The 21,977-nt window shown below is 41.5% G+C and overlaps 1 protein-coding gene across 11 annotated transcripts in view; it reads right to left on the minus strand.

Annotated features, from left to right (window-relative positions):
- The window catches only part of SHISAL1 (shisa like 1), a gene marked incomplete at its 3' end in the record, with an annotated part of 180,892 nt that overhangs the window by 24,981 nt on the left and 133,934 nt on the right, over positions 1-21,977 (minus strand). For 8 of the 11 annotated variants that reach the window (XM_081005749.1, XM_081005753.1, XM_081005754.1 and 5 more), the window contains 3 exons: positions 18,384-18,483; positions 14,648-14,861; positions 4,394-4,693 (listed from right to left, as the gene is read on the minus strand). In XM_081005749.1, the coding sequence (XP_080861875.1) occupies positions 4,394-4,693; positions 14,648-14,861; positions 18,384-18,450 (581 nt within the window). In that variant the 5' untranslated portion in view covers positions 18,451-18,483. Of the gene's footprint in view, positions 1-4,389; positions 4,694-14,647; positions 14,862-18,383; positions 18,487-21,977 lie in introns of those variants that run through there. The other 3 variants (XM_081005755.1, XM_081005756.1, XM_081005748.1) reach the window with 2 other exon arrangements.

The raw sequence follows: 21,977 nt of genomic DNA on the forward strand, positions 1-21,977 counted from the left end.
ACACTTTGTCATTAAAGGGATTTCCAGAAGCAGAGCTTAGAAAGAACTTTGCCTGAGGCCACAGAGAGATACTGGCAGTCAAAACAGGCTGTACTGGACTAGAAGAGCCAATGGCATGGCTCAGTATATGGCTGCTTCATGTGTCCATATGCACATGCCCCGCTTTCTGCAGAAGTTATCGTGAGAAGCTCAGTCCTCAAACAGAAAGAGAAGTCAATTAAACCATAAACAAGTACATCGTGCAACACTTCAGAACTTCATGTGAAGCACACAGCCACATCTTGTGGAAACTGTAATGACACATAATGAGGAAAACAGAGGCAGATTTCAGACGTGTGGGCTGAAAAGTTCTTACACAGGTTGGGTCACACTTCATTAATCTAACATTTTTCAGTTCAACAGCAAGATTCAAATTGCCTTCTTTGTTTTCCAGATAGGCAGCTCTAGTCCCTAGATATAGTAAATTGAATTTATTATGGTCCTAGAGCAGACTCACATGTCCCTAGATATAGATTCTGAACATTTGCAAAGTTAGGGCAATTTGGACCTGGAGTTTCCATTTAGGCCACTGTAAGAACAAGAGCTATTGATCTATTTCAGATTGGCTCTGGTTTAGAGCAAACACAACAGAGCATCTCAGAACAAAGGGTTCTATTTAGATTCTCTTCTAATCAAAATGAAAATGAAAATAAGCTTATTGAAATTGCATGAAATTAGAAAGGGGTGATTTCCCCCAGGCATGAACTGGAACAGCTTGGAAAACATGCCAAGCTCCTCTCCCCCAAAGCAGAAATAATGCAATGTATTTTATGATCTGTTCCAACATCTAACATCGCCCATCACTCTTTTGCTTTACCCAGGCCAGAACCATCCAATCCCCTTCTCCCTATAAACTCAACTGACTGGGCCATGCAAGTCTAGCAGGAGTGGGATCAGGGAATTCAGCTTAGAGGAAGCAGGCAGGTTCCTGGAGTGAAGACTGCAGCTGCAGGACTTGGCCATGCTGCTGTCATGCTACGCAGGGCGAAGATATAGTTCGTGTTGTGGTTTGTCTCTCCCAAACACACAACAAGCAGTAGAGCAGGAACAAAGCTGGTTATAGCTCATCATTTGTCTGGCATTGTCTGAGGTGACTTTGATGAGGCAAAGAAAACAAACTACACTTAAACCATAGTTAGGGACTGTCTGGATTCACACGTAACAAGATTCAACCATTGTCAAGATCAGTAAGCCAACAACAAACCATGGCTTGTTTTTTCCAACAAACTATACTTAATAAACCATAGTTGCAGTACTAGGATGGGTTCGCATGTAACACTAAACTGTGGTTTATTAATTAAGGTTTATGCAAATCATGGTTTAATGTTATGTGTCCATCAGAACCAGTGTATTGTGGTCAATAAGCCCCTTAGGTTCTTCATTATTTCTGTGGTAAATCATAGAATCACAAAATTGCAGAGTTGGAAGGGACCACAAGTAGCAACTAGTCCAACCCTCTGACATGCAGGAATCTTTTGCCTATCATGGGGCTCAAAGCCACGAGCCAGAGATTAAGATTCCCATGCTCTACTCCTTGAGGTTTCCCAGCTACACTATCAAGTATCCACTCCCTTACTGTAAGCTTCATGTACAGGTTCCCCAATTTTATTTTGAATAAATATTGGAAAAGCTCCCTCTTTCTCTGTCTTTCACTATTCTCTCGCACCTCCTTCTCCAGAAGCCCATGCATTTCCCTCAATAGTCCATGCAAAGGCTGCACAGAATAATCTTAATTTGCAGTAGCATCTTCCACACCACCATTTCCTGTGAATTCTTTCCTTGTGCTCCAAGTTCAAACTTTGGAGAATTCTTCTGATATCAAGTGGCTCATTTCTGCATATCTCATGGGTGACTGAAGCCACTCGTAAATCCAACGGAAACTTTGTCTATGCAGCCTACGCTTGGAGCAGACTCCCTCTGTTGTCTCCATGACTCATTCCTTTCATTGTTTCGAACACTATAGCAATTCACAGTTCAGATCAACATACGTTTCTGGAAATAACCATATGTCAGGCAGAATTATTCACACGTGCAGCATATGTACCAAGGATTGCTGTGTGTTAGACATACCTATCCATACCAAATACACAGCTTTCACACTGGGAGCAGAAGTAATGCATATCTGCATTTTCTTGTACCCTGTAACTTATACTCTATGGCCATGTTTCCCAAACTTGGGTCTTCAGCTGTTTTTGGACTACAACTCCCACCATCCCTAGCTAGCAGGACCAGCGGTCAGGGATGATGGAAACTGTAGTCCAAAAACAGCTATAGACCCAAGTTTGGGAAACACTGCTCTATAGCATATTTTTATTAGAATAATTGTTGCAATGCTGCAGTTTGCAGGAGAAAGCAGAAAACTATATGTAAAGAAATGGGGGGGGGGGAAGTGAGCTATACTTCACCACTAGGGGTCCCCCTACTCCCTTGTCTAATTTCTGCAGAGAACAAACTTTGCAAGTTTCCCTCTCCACTTTGATAATGAGTAGGATGAGGAATAATGAACTTAGGCTCATTAGCTGGCAAGGAATGAGAACTCTGCCAAACTGTGATAGAATGGGTTGTCTTCATTACAAGATGGTGGGGGTGGGGAAACAGAAAAGAAAAAGCCGGGAAGCAGATTTCTGCATAGCCATCCTGGAAAGCAGCGCCTCATATAATTACAATCCTCATTCCTTCCAACACTTGAAAACCACAAAGCCACTTAAAATATTACTTATTTTCATGGGCTGGTGTATTTAGTAGCTCTCGCTCATGCACTCCTCATTAAAACAGTGCAATCATAAAACTTTTAATTGGGGAAGTCACAAATGTAACCAGACCTCTTTTATAGGAATGACCCATGGCCTCTCTCTAGTGTGGAACATCACATTTCAACTTGTATGACTATGATGTGCTTTAGAAGCTGGAAATCTCTACTCACAAAGTAGAAATGCAGGGCTTAGCAATTGAAAATATACAAAAGCTGGTTCTTCCTTGCTACTCACTACAAAAACCACTTCTATTAACTAATTCTGGTACAATCAGCAAAAGAGGGAACCCCAGACCAAGTGAACAAAGTTTCATAGAAAAATGCATCACATGTGATGCACATCACATCACATTAACACGTACACGTCTCAGACAAAACATATGACAGTGGGGTAACTATCAACATTATTTCAAGCTAGATAATCATTTAAAAGGTATGAAATGAAAGTCATACTATAGGAAGAAGCTCCAGCTACTAGAGACTTTATACTATTTTGGAATATATGGATAGGATTTCCCAAGAGATTTCTCTGAGCCTTTAACACGTCCAAGTCAATTAGACAGAATACCCCAATTATCTTGGATTTTGCAAAGCACTGAAAGAACTATTTTTTTCTTGCCGGCTGAGCCCAGAAGTAGCAGAACTGGGTTGCCATAGCCCTTTGCAGGGCTATTTTTCAGAGGGAACTCACAGGAACTTAGTTCCAGCCCCTCTCAGGTGGGCACCATTGCCATTCTGATAGAACGAGGGAGGTGTTCATGGTGAGTTCCAGCACCTCCTTTTCTAGAAATATATCACTGACCCTTTGATAGAGACACAGAATATTTGACGAATCTTTACCATAGTTGGAATGCAATTCATATGTTAAGATGGCAGTTCATATATTAAAAGTTACTGGGTTTGATAAGCTCATGCAGCAGAGCTCTACCTTGTTGTACAAACATTGCTGGCCAGACCAAGGTTTCAGGATGACAGCCATATCTCCCTTTTATCACCAATAAGGAATACTGCCAGCATGGGTCTCACATGACCCAGTCAGGTTGCTCCATGTTTTTTCACCATGGGATTGATGGCTCAAGTCACAGCCTTGGTGCATCCACGGCCCATAAGGTGAGGTGCAACCTTGAACTCCGTCTCCTGCCATGTGTATGAAAAGGGACCTATGCATGCAGAATAAATGATGGGTATTCCATGACTGCATGTGAGATAACAGCAAACAGATAACGTGGAATGGAATAGGTAGCTATGTGCCTGGCTTTGCCCTCCAGTTTTTACAGATTCTTCATGTATCCGTGTGGACACTTAGAGCTCACAAGCCAGCACAGAATGGGGAATCATTCAATAATAGTATTTCTCATCTGAAATGGTACAGTCACCTCCATCCCAGGACTCTACTGCTTGTTCCTGATGCATCCACAGATCTGGCTTAGTTCAGGCGATGATGGTGGGCTTATATTCTCTATATTGTACAGGCATCGAAAGTATTAACAAAATCACCCTGCTCTCCTTCTCATGAATGATACACTTGATAGCTGCCAACTGAAAACATTACAGTACAAAAAGAGGGTTAAAAAAATAGGCACCATAGCCTTCAAAACTTACCAGGCAGTTGAACTGGGAAAAGACATCAGTGGCGGATTTAAAGCTTCTGCTTTTAATGCATGTGCTGCCTGCAGTGTTTGAGGCGTAGGCTGAGTCGGAGCCTGTACTTGTCTTGGGTCCTGAGCAGGTTTAATCCACCGGCTTGCTTCCGGTTTCATCCATTTCCCCTCGATTCCCCATCTTGCCAGGTACAGTTTGCAAATATCGTAGTTCATTGAGGAGTAATACAAAAGGTCCAGTACCAGCAAAACCACAACAAAAAACCCATAGATCCAGACGCCTAACAATGCACTGTAATTACTGCAAAAAGAGACAAAACAAAGGTTAATAATGAGCCATGACTATTTGCCACTCCAGTCAGCCACTTAATATTTTAAAATGCATACAGGTATTTTCTGTCTACCAGAATGTTATGTTTATACCTCTCTCTCCCTTTAAAAAGCTCAAAGCTGCTTACACGGGGACTCCCAATGTTCACACAGTGCTACCTATTTTCTTTACATAGTCTAAGTACAGTGGTACCTTGGTTTACAACCATAATCCGTTCCGGAGGTCCGTTTGTCAACCAAAACAGACTGTAACCCAAGGTGCGCTTTCGCCAATGGGGCCTCCAAAAAAAATTTCTTCGTAATCTAAAAATAAAAAAAATATGAGTTGTAATCCAAAAAAAGTTTGCAAACCGGGACATGCACTTCCGGGTTTGACGTGTTTGTAATCCAAAACGTATGCAAACCAGACTGTTTGCAAACCAAGGTACCACTGTACCAGATTGTGGCTCAAAGTCACTCCAAGACATGGCTGCTTCTAAAAGCCAAATTATAAACTCAACAGGTTTTTGCTGGACTGTAACCAACTTCAGTCTGCAGGTTGGGAAGTTGTGTGTTGAAATGCTGCCCCCCACTTAAAAACAGCCATTTCCATTGAAGACTACAGAAAACACGGGTGGCAGGGAAAACTTTTTCCTTGACACCTAATTTGCACTGGTTTGTTTTTTAAAATTTTGGTTGATTTTATTATTTTTGAGACATTCAAGCATGCAACTGCTCAGTTCTGTAAGAACCGCAACACATGATTCTGCTGATTGTGTGGTTCAGTTCTAAGAATAACACGGATAGCGCTGAATTACTCCTTCTGGTCTTGCTTTCAAGTTGCAGAGGCCTCCATAAACACTAATTTAAGGGATTGCTTCCAAAACCCAATGTTGAAAGTGTCCCTCAGTGGGTGTTAATGAAAAGGATATAAAGTGTGTTGTGTGTCTGGTTGGGGCTGGAGCCAGTATACTTTTCTGGAAACTAAGTATTTTTATTCCATAGTTCTGTGTTGGTCAAATACCTCCACCCAACTCATTGCATTATGCCATTCTGCTCCCAGCCCGGTTCATTTCTATGCTGCCCAAGATCCTTTGCTGTTCAGGATGTCACACAAATTACATTTGGGTGCCACAAATTACCATTGGAATTAAACAACGAGAGGAAAGCATTTTATATGTAAATTTTATTACTCCAGTAAGTAGGAAAATTAAAGGACAAGAAAAACCTCTTTGAGCAAATTTTCTACTTTAACCAGACCTTTAAATGATTTCATCTCTTTCAAATACAATGGTTCAATTCTCACCTAGCAAGCTGCACAGCACTGGTCCTGTTTCAGAACAGAATGAGGCCATGTCAACATAAAGTAGGTTTTAGCCTGAAGTGGTTTATTATACATGCTTTACACTGCAAAGAATACATTTCAGCTGATATTTGCTTGTCAAAGTCTACTCTTTGATTATATAGAAAAGAGAAAGGAATTGGAGAAACCCCCAGGGTCTGTTGAGCCATAAAATGATGGTTAAGCAGGGCATGTCCAGCTTCACAGCTGATGAGTCAGGAGACAGAAGTACCAGTTAATGCTCTGGGCTCTGCTGTGGGACATGAGTGTTACAGCATTTTAAGCTGCCTGCTGGAGAAATACTTATCTGGATTAGAACAAGGAAGAGGTTAAGACAAAGATTAGGGGGGAAAATGTCTTTGACAAGTTGTGGAAATAAATATTTATCACCATGGTAACTTTATCACTTCTTGTAACAGAAAACTTCCATAAGATGTCACAGAGCTGGCATCAAATCCCACAACATTCAGCAAAGATACATCCAGATGTTAATGGAACATGCTGAAAACGTGGGGAGAAAGTCGCAAATTATGTTTTGGTGGAGGTGTGAAAAGATTATGAGGTTTTCAAAAGTTATTGCAGATATACAAGAAATAATTGGATACTACATTCAAATGAACTCTAGTTCATATCTTAAAGAAGATGTGAAACCAAAATATCCAAATTTAGTTGGAGTTTTGTTAACTGCTACCAAACTATTGATAGAACCTAAATGGTATGCTTCTGTAAGTCCAACAGAATAAGTATGGTTTAATCAAATTTGGGTTTTTGGCACCATGACAAAATTGATGGTGGGGCAGGTAGACAAAAAATAATAATGAAAAAACCTGGAAATTTATGGTTCATTCTTATCAAGCACATGAAAATAGAACATTAATTAGAACTATTTAAGGCTTTTTCACTGCTGTCTTAACCGACTAATTAATTTGCAACATAGAACTTCTAAATACATGATACAGGTTTCTAGCACTGTATTTTATATTTGCACTGCATTACATTAAAGCTACATTTTAGTGGATGATGATATAAACCGTAATTTTAGTGAATATTGGAATATGTGATTTGTCAGCCATAGAATAAGTTTGCTATAAATTATAAAATTTTGAACAAGAAAAAAGCAAGAAGAAGAGGAGGAGGAGGAGTAGTTTGGATTTGATATCCAGCTTTATCACTACCTGAAGGAGTCTCAAAGCGACTAACAATCTCCTTTCCCTTTCCCACAACAAACACTCTGTGAGGTGAGTGGGGCTGAGAGACTTCAAAGAAGTGTGACTGGCCCAAGGTCACCCAGCAGCTGCAGGTGGAGGAGCTCTTAACCACTACACCACACTGGCTCTCAAAAAAAGGGTGTGTGTGGAGCAAACATATCTGGTGGGATTTCAAAGACTAACAGGCTTATTACGGCACAAACATAGCTACCCCTCTAAAGAAGTTAGGCCAGTAGTTCACAGACACTGTGCTAAATGCAACCACCAAAATAATGTTGCTTTTCACTGGGAACAGTTACATGCTTACACTGCTAAAAAGAGCAAAAGAAATTTTAAAAAAGCTATTAGTGATGGAAGAAAAATGACTGAACTGATAGCGATGCTGATGAAATCACTCTTTTTTGGACTCATGAGACATTGTTATTCAGAAAAAACAAGAAAAAACACAGTGCTATCAAGGGGAAGCCACTCACGAAACTTCTGCACAGGGAACCAATGTGGATCCCAAGTGTTTAGGAAGAAGGACAGGCAGGCCCCCTCTCGGACAAGAGGTTTTATTCCTTCCTTACCTTGCTAAAAGTCATGGCACTTGACAGCCTAACAAGAATTCAATGGCACAAATATTAGCACCTCTTTAGATCAGCATCATCTGTTTACCCATACACATACTTTTTAAGGCACTCATTTTTGTTCATTAAAAATCATTTAGTGAAAAATGAATAGTGTTTTAAAATGGCAGCTTATTAAATTGGCCGTATGTGGGATCTCCATCTGTTCCTTTAAAATAACATCTGCTTCCAACAAGCTAAAAATGAAAAGCCAGACATAACCGTGCCCCCCCCCCAAAATGTTTTGTTTAAATCCTAAGGCAAAGTGGATATACTTGTTCCTTATTCCATTAAGCACTGTCTTTTAGTACGATCTGGCAGGTCAAGTAATGGAGTGATCATCAGACACCACTTTATTGTACTATCACAGCACTAAAGTGAAATTCTTCTGAGCACTGGGGCCTGTAAAGTCTGCCCAGGGTGAAAAGGGGTTTGGCGAGTTAGGAAATGGGTCTCTGTGGACTTATTGGGCCCCCTGCGCTAAAGCCTCTTAGTTTTCATCTGTCATAGCTCCCACTGATTTCTGACTGCAATAAAAAGGCTTCCATCCTTGACCTTATCCTGAAGTTCCCAGTGGCTGTGGAGGGACTTGACCTCTGCCTCAACTGCTTCACAAAATGCACGGATAGGGGAAATGTACTCCCTCTCAGTGCTGTTGCAAATTCATTACACACCATGTATAGGGGTACACCTCAGTTCCAGTAATACTGAATATGCTGTTTATTAAAACAAGAAAATAAAAAGTGATGCCTTGTTTCCAATGAGGGAGTAAGACAGGGCTCAGGCAGCTTAATATTTTAAATGGCACAGCTGAGCGAGAGAGAGAAAGTCACAATATGCCAAAGTGCAAAGCTCGCAAGGAATTCAGATGAATAATTCATCAAAGTTTCATAGCATTAATTCATAAAAGATCTTTAAAGCAAAATAAAATGTTAAAAAAAGGCAGGAAGTGGAATGAATTCAATTTGCTGCTAAGGTGCTTTGATGGTCACTACTCACATTAGATTCTAAGAATGTGCATGTAGTAATGAATTTATCACCGCATGAAACTTATGAACTAGGGAAAGGCTTCTTCTCATATTTAAAAGGTAGGAAAGATCTAGTGCAATACAATCAAAGCAGGATGTCAGCCATGATGTTGCAAATCAGCTAAGGGAATTCACCTGCAATAACTTCTCTAGCTAGATTCATGTGACCAAACCACCAGGGTGTGACCATGTCAAAGTTAAAGTGCCTTTAAGCCACACTTAAAAGAGAATTAAGCATTTGTGTCTGTGATAGGGAAGCCCTGCAACACCCAATAAATGGCAGGAGACTTTATACTAGTAGTTAATTGCTCCCTGTTACCAGCACAACTTACTTGGGCTGGCTGCTTTCTACTCAGGAGGCAAATTCAGAACAGCAATTCAGAAAGGCAGTCTTGGTTCCTCCAATGGAAACAAATGCTTATCCTTTCACACACTAAAATAAATCCTTTTGGGATTATATGGCACTGAAGTGTGTCTTAATTAAGCCTTCTCTGGAAAGTGCCACTAATAGAATCATAGAATTGCAGAGCTGGAAGGGACCATGAGGGTTATCTAGTCCAACCCCATGCAATTCAGGAATCTTTTGCCCAACATGGGGCTCGTATCCACAGCCCTGAGATTAAGAGTCACATGCCTCCCTTCTTTTTCCAGCAGTGTTTCCAGCAATGTATGAGGAAATCAGGTGATATCACCATTTCCTTAACCTTTCTTACAATAAAATGGTGCTTATTCCCTAATAAATATCTTTAGCATCGGGACGGCAGAAGAAAACTTGTTTTATTCCTGTAGTCAGGATAGTGCTATGATTTAAGTAAGTTCTTAAACTGCACGTGCTCAGAGCATCTGTTCCTAAAAACACAAAGCCAAGGTTGACAAACAGTTTTTTCTTTGTTCTTAGCTCTAACGTATCAGGGATGCTGAAGCAGTTGCAGTGCGTGGAATGGCAGTGGAAGACACAAATGGGGTCTTCCCATCCAAAGCCACTCCAGGACTGTTAAGTCCAGGGTCTAAAATTACCACTAGCTACACTGCCTGCTTTAAAGCCTTCTCCTCCTGCCTGACGAGAAGGACAAGCCTAGATGCCTAGGGCATAGCAATTACTGTGGATGTTTAGCTGGAACACCTGAGGTATAAATTATGCTTAATGAAGCACAGACAGTTTGATCTAACAGCAAAAGGACCTCTTCCTTCAGTTCAGTTTAGAATGAAGTTAATTACAGTTGGAAAATAAGCTAGCAGTGATAATGCACATCATGTCTGCAATAATTAAAAAAAGTTAGAATGTATTATTGGATTAAGACTGAGCAGCATTTGCAGAGCCAAAACTTTTTGGTGCAGCGGATAACATGTTCTCTGAAACTCTCTCCAAAAACTTTGCATTTTCACACCATTTTGCTCCTGCTTTCCTACCCCACCTCCTTGCAGATTTAGTGCATTTAAAAATGAATTAAAAGATGGGTCCACTGACCGTGTGATACAAACAATGAGGAGTCATGAAGCCAGCTGGGTGATGTCATGGCAGCATGCAGACAATCAGATTTAGCCACAAGACAATACCTTGAAACCAAATTGTCCCTGCCCTCCCTCTGCATAAAAGTACTACTTCTAACAAAAATATACAAATATGCAATGTAGAATTAACACGCACACAGCCTCATTTCAGCTCAGCCCTAGAATATACAACACACAGAGACAGCCTATGCGATGCCCTGCAGATGTTGTGGGCTACAACTCCCATTTGCCCATGAAGATGGGAGTTGGCTCCCTCCAGATGTTTTGAACATGTTGGCTACCTCTGCTTCAGCACTTCACTTTCTCTTGGTCACACGGACAACAAGAGGTTCTGCCAAGGGAAACTTGTGCATTGGTGCCATAAAGGTTTTATGAGAAGAGTTGGGGAATCTCCGGCCTGTGGACTTAATTATGGCCAAGCCACACTCATCTTCCCCACACCTGATGCCCTATGTGATTCCAGGTGTGGAGCAGGTAAAGACTGCAAGCACAGCCAACAAGCTGGTCAGCAGGGCTAGCAGAAAGCACCGTGTCTTTGTCCACAGGTTTAGATTTCAAACTGCATGCATGAAACATTGTGTTGTCAGGTGATTGACCTTTCCCACCTGTCAAATTTGGTATCTAGAGGGTGGTGTAGATAAGGATGTGGCCCTGCCCACCAGGTCTAGATCCTGCTTCCTGTCCAAAGGTAACCTCAGAAGCTCTGTTGTGTGCTCTCTGTAAGACAAATGCCCTACTGGAACAGTTAAATGAGAAGACGGATTTGATGACTAATGCGGTCAGAACTTTTGAACAGGCAGTGGGAAATTATATGGAGCCCACCCAGGAACTAAATCAGGAGTGTGCCCCGACAGAACAGATGAGAGAAGAGGACGTTGCTGAATCTTGGGCCCCAGAGATGGAGGGAGCTGTGGCCCTGCAGGAACATGAGCTTTTGGATTTGACAAATGAACTTGGAAAAAGCCAGATTTGGAAAGATAAAGTTTGGACTGGTTTGGAAATGGGGGGTTGGATTGACCCCCCCATGCAGGGATATTTGGACTTTCCGAGTCTGGCAATGGGCCGTGAGATGTTTGGAGCTGTGGGGGCTCTTAATTTTGGAGGGATTCTGAAACATGTTCTTAAATACCACATGGAGTTTAGTCTGGACTATGGAAAAGGGGCTGATTTGTTGAAAAGGGTCAAAAACATTACCAAGCTGGAGTTCCCACGAGTGAAAGGAAAATATGAAGAAGAGCTGCGGAAGGGACATGGAAGAGACTTAAGGGCCTTGGATATAAGGTTACCAGGTTAATGCGCTAGATCAATGGGATAAAAAGGACTGACAAAACCCGGGACCAGGAGGAAGGGACACTGGATGAAGATTGGATTGTTTTTACTTCTTTTTTTATTATTAGGATTGTTTTATAAAATTGATGAATGTTAGAAAAATGTTGAAATGAAATTATTTGGCTCTAGCTAAAATGTTTAAAGAATTAAGTAAGAATATTATGGTTATGAGAAGTTGGTAAAAATAAGATTTAAGTTTTAAGGTTTTCTATAAGATAAGATGAAAATAGATTAAGGTAATGTAATGACAGAATATTATGAATTATGGAAAGGATTTGCTGCGATAATTATTAACTAGGATACAAAAAAGGGGAGGAGGAGGAGGTCAAAGAAAGAAGGCAATGAAAGTTGAGGATTTGAGAATGATGGATTTATTTTTTCTTTTTCTTTTTCTGCTTTGTCTTTTTTTTGTAATTCTAAAAAATCTTCAATAAATATCATTTAAAAACAAAAAACAAAAAAAAACAAAGGTAACCTCAGCCATTAAACAAAGGGCCCCCTCTTTCCCTCTCAAATTAAGATGGGGGTGACTGAGATCTCACCAGCGCTGCCCTTTGCAGTGCACTCAAGTTCCATATAAGCAAAGTTTTTTTTCAAAAATGGGGAGGGAAAGGGGCATAACCACACCCTTGGTGACAGTCACATTCTCTAGGCAGGCAGGCAAGCAGGCAAGGAAAGCTCTCACCAATATAGACATTATATTTTAAAAGCAGAGTGATGATTCCATCATTTAGAGATGGGGCTTTTGATGCCATTCCCTCCTCCCACCCCCTCTCCTGGGGGGCGAAGCTGCCATTAGGAAAACAACAACGGAGAGGAATTCAGGATTTCAGCATAGTTGTGATTGGGAGACAGTGTATCCACACTGACCTCCCCTCCCCGGAAAAAGGAGGAGTTCATGTTGTTTCTAACTCAGGTCTTGTTTAATGGAAAATGTATTATTATTTTTTAAGCAACAAGTTTTTAAGCATTAAAAATTGACACCCTAATGCAATACATAGTACAGTTATCACATCCGTGCTGCAAATTAGGGAGCTAAATAGGTAAAGGTAAAGGTACCCCTGCCCGTACGGGCCAGTCGTGTCCGACTCTAGGGTTGCATGCTCATCTCGCTCAAGAGGCCGGGAGCCGGCGCTGTCCGAAGACACTTCTGGGTCACGTGGCCAGCATGACGAAGCTGCATATGGTGAGCCAGCACCAGCGCAGCCACGGAAACGCCGTTTACCTTCCCGCTAGAAAGCAGTACCTATTTATCTACTTGCACTTAGGGGTGCTTTCGAACTGCTAGGTGGGCAGGAGCTGGGGCCAAAAGATGGGAGCTCACCCCGCCGCGGGGATTCAAACCGCCGACCTTCTGATCAGCAAGTCCTAGGCGCTGAGGTTTTACCCACAGTGCCACCCGCGTCCCTACCAGGGAGCTAAATACAAATGGCTTAAAGACAACCCTGCAGTGTAGTCCACTGCTGGTATTGTAAACTGGAGATGCAGCTGAGGCTGAAAGGGCGATTGTCAACAAAAGCTTCATGGTGAGAACACCCCCCTTTTTCTACGAAAAAACACTGGCAACACCAACAACTCTGAGTAGTAGCGGCCTTTCCCAGTCTTGCTACCCAAGAAAACCTGAGCTGTGCCTCGTCTTTCTTTTTTTTAAAAAAAAGGCACACCATGTTTCCTCCACTGACACATGCTTTTCTGGGATTTGAACAGAGAACCTCTTGTCATCAAAGTAAGCACCGTGTCTCACTGCACTTGAAATACCATGATCACACGGACACAAGAGGTCAAGCAGATTGAAGCCTTCAGCTGATTCATACAGCCTTCAGACATCTATCACTTGCCAGTTAAGAGGACTTTTCAACTGGTTTTGCCAGACAACTCCTGGTCCAGTTCTAATGCTGGTCCTGCTTTTCAAGTGAGGTGAAATGGAGAGCATTCGGGCTGCTTCCAGTTATTTAGTGGCAAGGGGAAAACAATTTGTACATGCTCAGTGGCACCAGGACCTGAGTTTGAATACAACATGTGTAATGTGAACAAGACTTCGGTCTCAGCGCCTCCTTTCCTTTTCCTCCTCTGGCACAGCCTTCACTTCCACTTTAAACCAACCACACAGATCATCATTTTGCCTGAACTGGGACAAATTCTGCTTTAATTTAACTATGGCTTGTTGAAAGGAGCCAAGTTGAAAATGGAAGTGGATTCTCCCAATCTTTTTCCTTGCAGCTGTGCCAGAGGAAGAAAGGGGAGGGGCAAAATAGTTTGGATGAAATGACAATCTGTGGTTAGTTAAAAATAGAAGCAGACACTTCCAAGCTCCTCATCATCGCTGTGCTGGAGAAGCAGAGGGGAGACAGAGCGAGCCAGCTCTCGTATGCAAAGTGCGATTTCCAGTCCAGGCCACTATTACTACTTCATCTTGCCCTTGGCACTAAAAAGAAGATTTGGGGCGTTCTGGCTCAAATGCAAACTTGCTTTCAAAATTTGTCTAATATTTCCTTTTGATCTTGATACTTCTTCAAAAAGTATTCTTAGAAAGGCATTTTTCAAAAATAAAGAGAGTTATGGGATCGAGGCAATAAAACAGGCCACAGAGTTAAAATTAAGATATAAAAAGGGATTCTGGGGGCAGATTACACTCCACAGACACACAATCAAATGCGCCTTGCTGTTTAAGTGCAAGTGATTGCAAGTAATTAATATGCAAATCATGCACAAATTTAAAATAACAACTAGTCCTGTGAAACATTTGTGCTGTCCAGAAAGGCCATTTCCCTCTCCAGTGTTCTTCTCATCTTTGTCAACTTTTTTTTGAGTTATGGAAACACATTTCTGTTTTCTGCAGATGCAGTACAATTTTGATTACATCAGGATACATTTTGGGGAGAGGGGGAAGAGGGAAAGTACCCCAGCTTATTTACTTACTTGTGCATATATCCATCTGCATTCCCTGTTAGGTTCATCTGCATAACAGTCTGAAACTCCGTCTCATTACAGCAGTATTTAAACACGGTGTTGTTATGGTGACAGCAAAAGATGTACGATTTATTGTCAGAAAGACGTGGACAGTGGAATCCAAAATGGGAGCGGCCTTTGTAGTCTGTATATGGCTCACAGACTCGAAAATGTGTGGACAGAGCTGTAAGGCAAATAGCAATTTTCTTTCTAACTCAAATTGCAAAAGAAAAACAATAGATTCTGCAATATAAAAACTATTCACCGATTCAGCAGATGCTTGATGTATGCTTGTTACAAAGTCACAATTTAGTTAAATGTTAAGGAACGAATAAATTGAAGGCTGAACTTCCGTAGTTAGGATATAATCCAAACAAAGGTTAAACTCTTTGACATGCCATTGATTTTTCATGTGAGAGATATAGCCCTATACTTTCTTTTCCCTTTGAAATCCATGGGACAAAGTGGTTAACTCTGGTGGAATCATACCCTTAAATAACTCCAGTACATTGATTTCCATACGTTTACTTTATGATTTAGTTGGATAGCCCACATTGTGTATGGCTAATGGTCTTACGTAAAAAGCAAAATGTACGTCAGTGATATTCCAGAAATCAAAACAATCCTTAATTTACTTGGAACCCCAGGATTAGTCCCTGCAGTTAGAAATTGCTTTTTAAAATCACAGCATACCAAGGTTGCTCCAGATGACCTGTTTATGGAACATTTATCCTGGTTTCTTTGCACCATGTTTGTGGGGAAGTTGTATGATGTTGCGTCAAACAATTGTCACCCCACACCTTCCAGTGTATTTCTCTACCACTTTCCATTTAACAAAAAGGCCGATTTTTAAGGGTGAAGCAGGTTACTTGTATAAGATAAAACTCCACTATTGAAGGTCCTGGGGACCTGTCTTTTTTTTCACCTGGCCACCTCATTTCAGGTATACATCAAAGACGGAATGCACGTGTTTTGACCTCACAAGACCTAACTATTTATAGATGGAAATTAACTGCTGATTCACAATGTCGTTTTTGACCTTGGGTACAAAAGTCAAGTGATCCTGGCAAAAGATGCACACCACGCAATCAGTTGAGAATGGAACGCTCACACTTGGATGGGAAGGTTTCTCTGCAACATATTCAGAAAATGAAAATTTGGAAAGGACCAGGCTCTGCTCCTCTCTGCGTGGTATGGCAAAGCCCAGCCATGGAAACAGGAATGAACTTTTCAGAGAGGCTGATTCTATACATATTTTGCTATTAAACTCCAGCACTTCTTGTACTCTAGTTTGAAATATAGCTCAAAGTAAGCTCTAAATAGCTTTGCATGTGGTAACAATTAAAAATAAAACAAAGAAAGAAACAGGAAATATGACTACTGCATGCAACAAGAAAAAAGATATATGAAATATGAACAGGATACTGCTAGCAGTGCTTTAAAAACACACAAAGCAATTCAGCCCCCAACCTGACATGCTGGAGGGGATTTGGATGGAGGGAACCTGCCCTTCTTTCCAGCCATGCCTGGCTATAGCAGCTTCTACCGGCAGGGAAGGTCTGCCATCAACAGGAGAGCTCTGACAGTGAGGAGTGCCCCATTGTGCCTGCCCAAACTGTGGGTGAAACTGTACGCCCCTTGCAGTTGTTGTTGTTTAGTCGTCTTAGCCGTGTCCGACTCTCCGTGACCCCATGAACCAGTGCATGCCTTGGAAACTCTCACTTTCAAACAAGGCATCTGAAGGGAGGAAGGGAGATAGGGATGACCCTGCTGCCATCATCTAACAGCAACAGGTTCGATCTGGGTCTCCTCACTGTACCAGCCTAGGAGTTGATGCAATGAAGGGGCATTTCTCCTTTCCCTACTGCCCAGTTTCTGCCCTAGTTGGTGTGAGCACTGGGGTTGTAGATGCTGCACTGGCTATGCCACTCCATCAACTCCTGCTGGTGCTGGCCAGGTGTTAGGACTGCATCCTAAATTAGTAAAAACATTGGGCAACACAACGTACAATTTTACTTTGCTACGAAGAGAACACGAGGGGAGGAGAATGCAGATTTCATTGCAAAAGTAAAGACTAATGGCTAACAGGGGCCAAATATTTGCTGTGCTCATATAACAGATGGCATCATTAGATTCCTATAAAGCAGTTTCCAAACTATTAGAAAAAGGACAGATGCAAAATATCACTATTTTCCAGACCTCAGATAAGATTTGTAAAATAAAAAAAAATATGAACATCCAATGGCATCCCCCCCCCGCCCCCCTTAGCTCAGGCAGATTTCATTTGACAGTTAGTCTTCTTCTGAAAAGAAAGAAGTAGAACATTTTTGGAAAAGTAATTCCAGTCTTTTATATCTCCATCAAAAGAACAATCGTTTTCTACTGCTGTGGTTCTACAGAAAACTGGATTAATATTAAGTGGATGGGAGAGAACACGACTACACAATGGTCAGCACTGCTGCTGTAGATGGTGGAGTAGTCACCACCCCAGATGAGGAGCTGTAGGCCTATGTTGTCCTACTATTTCACTGAGAACGGCTGTAACTGCTCTGAACAGTCTCAGCAGCCCTGGAAGACAGGGCATTAGAAGTGGGCAGCAGTTTCTGAGCGCCAGAGATGGCTTTGCTTGTTGTGCTACTGATACAGGAGAGGGTAGGGTTACATGCTTGTGCAGTTGGTGCCTGTTGTTAGTTGGGTCCAAATTAATTAGTTACTTGGTTAATTTGTAGCTCAGATATTCTAAGAAGTTGGATTTAACATCAGAAGTCCTCATTATAAATATGTATTTTTTAAACTCTTCCAGAAAGGAATATTAGCAGACCTGGGTTTGACCCCTGTCATTCTCAACCTGCTCCAGATTTCCTCAGAACCACTGCTACAACTTCTCATGGAGTGATGGGGTTGGAAAAGAAGTTCTACCCGTCATCTTTATTCTTCCCATGCCCACTCAAGGACCGTACTCTGCAAATGACACCACAGCCAACAGGATAGAGACCATATTTGCTTTAAGTACCATCAGGTTATATAGAACTATGATGTCAAATGGCAAAGGGAAGAACTTAAGGAAGAAAAGATAGGCAGGTGATGAAATTAACCGGCTGACTTACCTAGGTTTCTATGTTGGAAATGCTATAAACAGTTCATTGGTAGAATTGCATAGTTTCACAGACCACTTGACTGCTCACTTTTGGGCTATGTCAAAATACTAAACATAAAATGCATACAAAACAAAACTCTATTTTAGATTGAGGAAGGAAGATCTGCGGGTATATTCTGTGCCAATACACATCTGGACACAAATTAGATTCCCCAGCACATCTGGTGCTTATCTGGATGAGACTAAACTTAATGACACTTTTCCATTCGCATTCATGACCAAGTGAAATAAGTCTGACTATAGTATAGCTTGACTGGTGTACAAAAATAGCAGGCTATATTTAACAAAATCCTACTGAATTTTAGTTCTTCTGAATCCTGCTTAATAAACCACTGAAATTAATGAATGTAAGTAAGTCGTATCCATTAACTTCAGTGGGTCTACTCTGAGTTGAATACCACTGAACACTACCCAATATTTAGCAGATATCCTTATCTCTGCAAAACTCTTGGACTGATTCTTTAAGGTGTTTCTGCTGCAGAAAACTAAATGGAAGCATTCTTCTAGAATTTAAAAAGAAACCCAAGCCAAATAAAATACAAGGCTTACCTGCTGGCAAAAGCAAGGAGAAAACAACCATCAGCGTATTTAAGGATTGTAGACCACAACTTGTCATCGTTTTGTTTTCATCAATCCGTTTGAGAATTACCTGCTTAACAAAATGATATTTCAGAGTTAAGTGGCATCAGTGATTTGCATGTGTGCATTCATTTAACTTAAAAAAATGTTTTTAATGCTTTCTTCAAACTGTAATGCATGATGAGACCCCAAGGCACAATTCTGCAACAACTTTCACACATGTAAGGTTTGCACACTTAAATGCTACTGAACATGCTCAGCTGCTATGTATAAATTTGATAGGGAATCTTTAAAGAGCACATTCAGGAACAGCAAGGTGGAACAGAAGTATATCCATGGCCCAGTATACCTAAAGAGCATCTCCACCCCCATCATTCAGCCTGGACACTGAGGTCAAGCTCCGAGGGTCTTCTGGCAGTTCCCTCACTGCGAGAAGTGAGGTTAAAGCAGAGGGCCTTCTCGGTAGTGGCACCTGCCCTGTGGAACGCCCTCCCATCAGATGTCAAGGAAATAAACAACTATTTGACTTTTAGAAGACATCTGAAGGCAGCCCTGTATTGGGAAGTTTTTAATGTTTGATGTTTTAGTGTGTTTTGATATATGCTTTGAGCCACCCAGAGTGGCTGGGGAAGGTATAAATTGCCAGATTGGCAAGGTATAAATATAATATATATTTGTTATTATCATTATCATCATGCTGTTGGCAATGATCCCAGTTAGAATATATTAGGTCAGACCATAGCCTCCTCTATCTGCACTGTGGTCTGCAGTAGTGTGTTCAGATAATTCCCAATTGTTGGTGCAGACAACTTCATGGTCCCAGTTATCTCATCTTGTTGGGAACCAACCTAGGCATTTCAGGCTACAAGTGGTCAGGTAAAAATGTGTTTCCTTTGATTCCTGGCCAATCGGTGGTGCTAGCTGCCAGGAAGAAGGCACACATCAACTGGGCAATGCAGCAAAGATATCATCTTGATTTGCATACTATGCAAATAAGGCTGCCCAGACTTGGGCAACCGGCTATGTTAATATAGGAAGCTTCCTTATGCAGAGTCAGACCATTGGGTCCTGCTAATTCAGTGTTGTTTACCCTGACTGGCAACAGCTCTTTGGGGTTTCAGACACGAGTTTTCCAAGCTGTACCTGAAGATTCTGGGGACTCAACTTTCTGGGAACTTTCTGCCTGTAGAGCAGATGCTTTACAACTGAGCTACAACCTTCTCCCCATTTCTCTGTTTCATTTGAGCTTCTTCTTTTTCCATTCCATTCTCTTATCTTAGTACTTCCCAGCCTTCTCTTTCCTGCCTTTTCTTTTCCAGATTTTTAATTTTCACAGAACTTCCACCTCCCTCTCTGTCCCTTTCTCTTTCTTCACACCACAGCAAGTCCAAACATTTTGCTCCTCACAGGCTCCAAAAGATGTTGGACTGGCTCCTTGGGATTCAAACTGTTTCCATCCCTCACCATGACATATAATGAAATTAAATGTATACACCAAAACATAAAATTGGACATTTAGTACTCTGAAAATGAAGGGGGTGGGGGAAGCTGCCTTTGTTCTCTTGTTCCTCCCTTAATAACAAAAATTAAACCCCAAACATCCTTTCTATCTCCCTGAACCCAGCACATATTGAAACTTTGGATTATAACCTTAGTGGACCTTTTGTTTTTTGCTCCTGCTGTACAGCAGCCTATCCATTAACAATATTGAATTTATTATTATAATAAAACTAAATATTTATATAATGCATTTCAAGTAAATGGCTGTTAGTTCAGTAATTCCCACAAATGTTTTGCAAGGTATGTAGGTTAGTACATATTGGGGGGTGGGGTGGGGGTGGGTTATAACGGAGAAAATAGCAGCTGGCTCAGTTTGCAGCCAAGGCCAGATTTGAAACTTTGGACCCCCCAGCAGGAGCAGACTTTGGTAATATGGCACCCTGAGTAAGGACAAAATTTGGCACCCCCTCCTAAATATTTCTTATTTTCACAATAATTCCTTTTGGTGCAGTTGCTTTGTTAGGAATCTTCTCAGTAGGTACCTGTAGTATTATCATTAATAATAATAATAATAATAATAATAATAATAATAATAATATGCACCCCCTTGACTCAGCACCCTGTGTGGGGTGAACCACCCACACCACCCAAATTCTGGCACTGCTCCCAGTTCTAACCCCACATTACCCCCAGGAATACCAATGGACTAGGTCAGGGACATCCAACTCCCAAGAGACTGTGATCTACTCACAGAATGAAAAACTGGCAGCGATATACCCCTTTTCAGGGGGGGGGGGTTCAGGTTTGAACTTTTTTACAGGGGAAAACTCGCTCACAGAAAGATCGCTTAAGGAAACAGTCAGCATCACAACAAAACCTCTGTCTTCCGTCCTAGCGTTCATGTGCGAATGGAGGACGAGGCGAGGGGTGGGACTGGATGCTCATTTGCAACCGCAAAGGAAAAGGAGCCAGTGATCAACCGCGATCTACCAAAACCTCTTGGGGATCAACCAGTTGATCCCAATTGACCAGTTGGACATTCTTGGACTCGGTGACCAAGAGGCAGATTAGGAGTGCACACTTGCAGCCAGCCACGAAACTCATGGGCCGACCTTGGACCAGCCACTGACTCTCAGCCTTTCAGGGCAGCTGCCCGAATAAAGCAGGGAAGAGAAAGCCATGTTTGACACTTTAAAGCTCCTTGGAGGAAAAGATGGGGTATACATGTGGCAACATCATCCAAACCCTTCAGAGAATAATGGGAATTTGTTGTGGCAAATAGCTCTGCCTTGTGGCATGCCAGGACAGGTGGGGAGGTGGGGACAGGAGGGAAATGCTGCTCCCTCTGTGGACATTTGGGTGTGAAGAAAAAAGTAGGCATTGCAGATTAGGGGGCAGGCCAAATTTGAACTGAGTTAGAAATAACCTCATCCTGGAGGGAAACAGCTCAGCCTATTTCTGAACTCATTCAAGGTAGTGGGGCTGCGCACTTCTAATTGCTCCAGCTCTCTCAGGTGCTTTCAATAACCCCAAGTCATTCTCTTGCCTATTAAAATGATTTACACCAATCCGACAACCTTTATGAGTAAAATATGAATCTTTGAAGCTATGACTCTAGGCTCCTAGCAGGAACGCCTGTCATTGCCATTATTACTGGAGATTTCATTACAGCCATTAAGAACTTTATATATATATATATATATATATATATATATATATATATATATAGTTGAGGGTTGAGGGTAGGATGTAAATCACTTTAAAATCTGTTTATATGCAGATTGTGTAACTTATAATATTGCCAGAGGGATCATTTGCAAAGGTCGTGAAACTCTCAGATGAATTTGGCCAGATCTCTGGGTACAAAATTCATTTCCAAACATCAGAATGGTTGGGGTATCATATGCAGAAGAATCTTAAGTATGACATTGCCAAAGACATCTAATTCCATGGAAGAAAATCTCAGCTAGATACGTTGGGATTTGGATAACTCAGGAGTTTAATGACTCTAACCTGATGAAAGGAGACAAAGGGTAAAAGAGGATCTGTCCAGTCTGGAAAATT

This window comes from Podarcis pityusensis (assembly GCF_964106645.2).
Source record: "Podarcis pityusensis genome assembly, chromosome: 5".
Taxonomy (NCBI): domain Eukaryota; kingdom Metazoa; phylum Chordata; class Lepidosauria; order Squamata; family Lacertidae; genus Podarcis; species Podarcis pityusensis.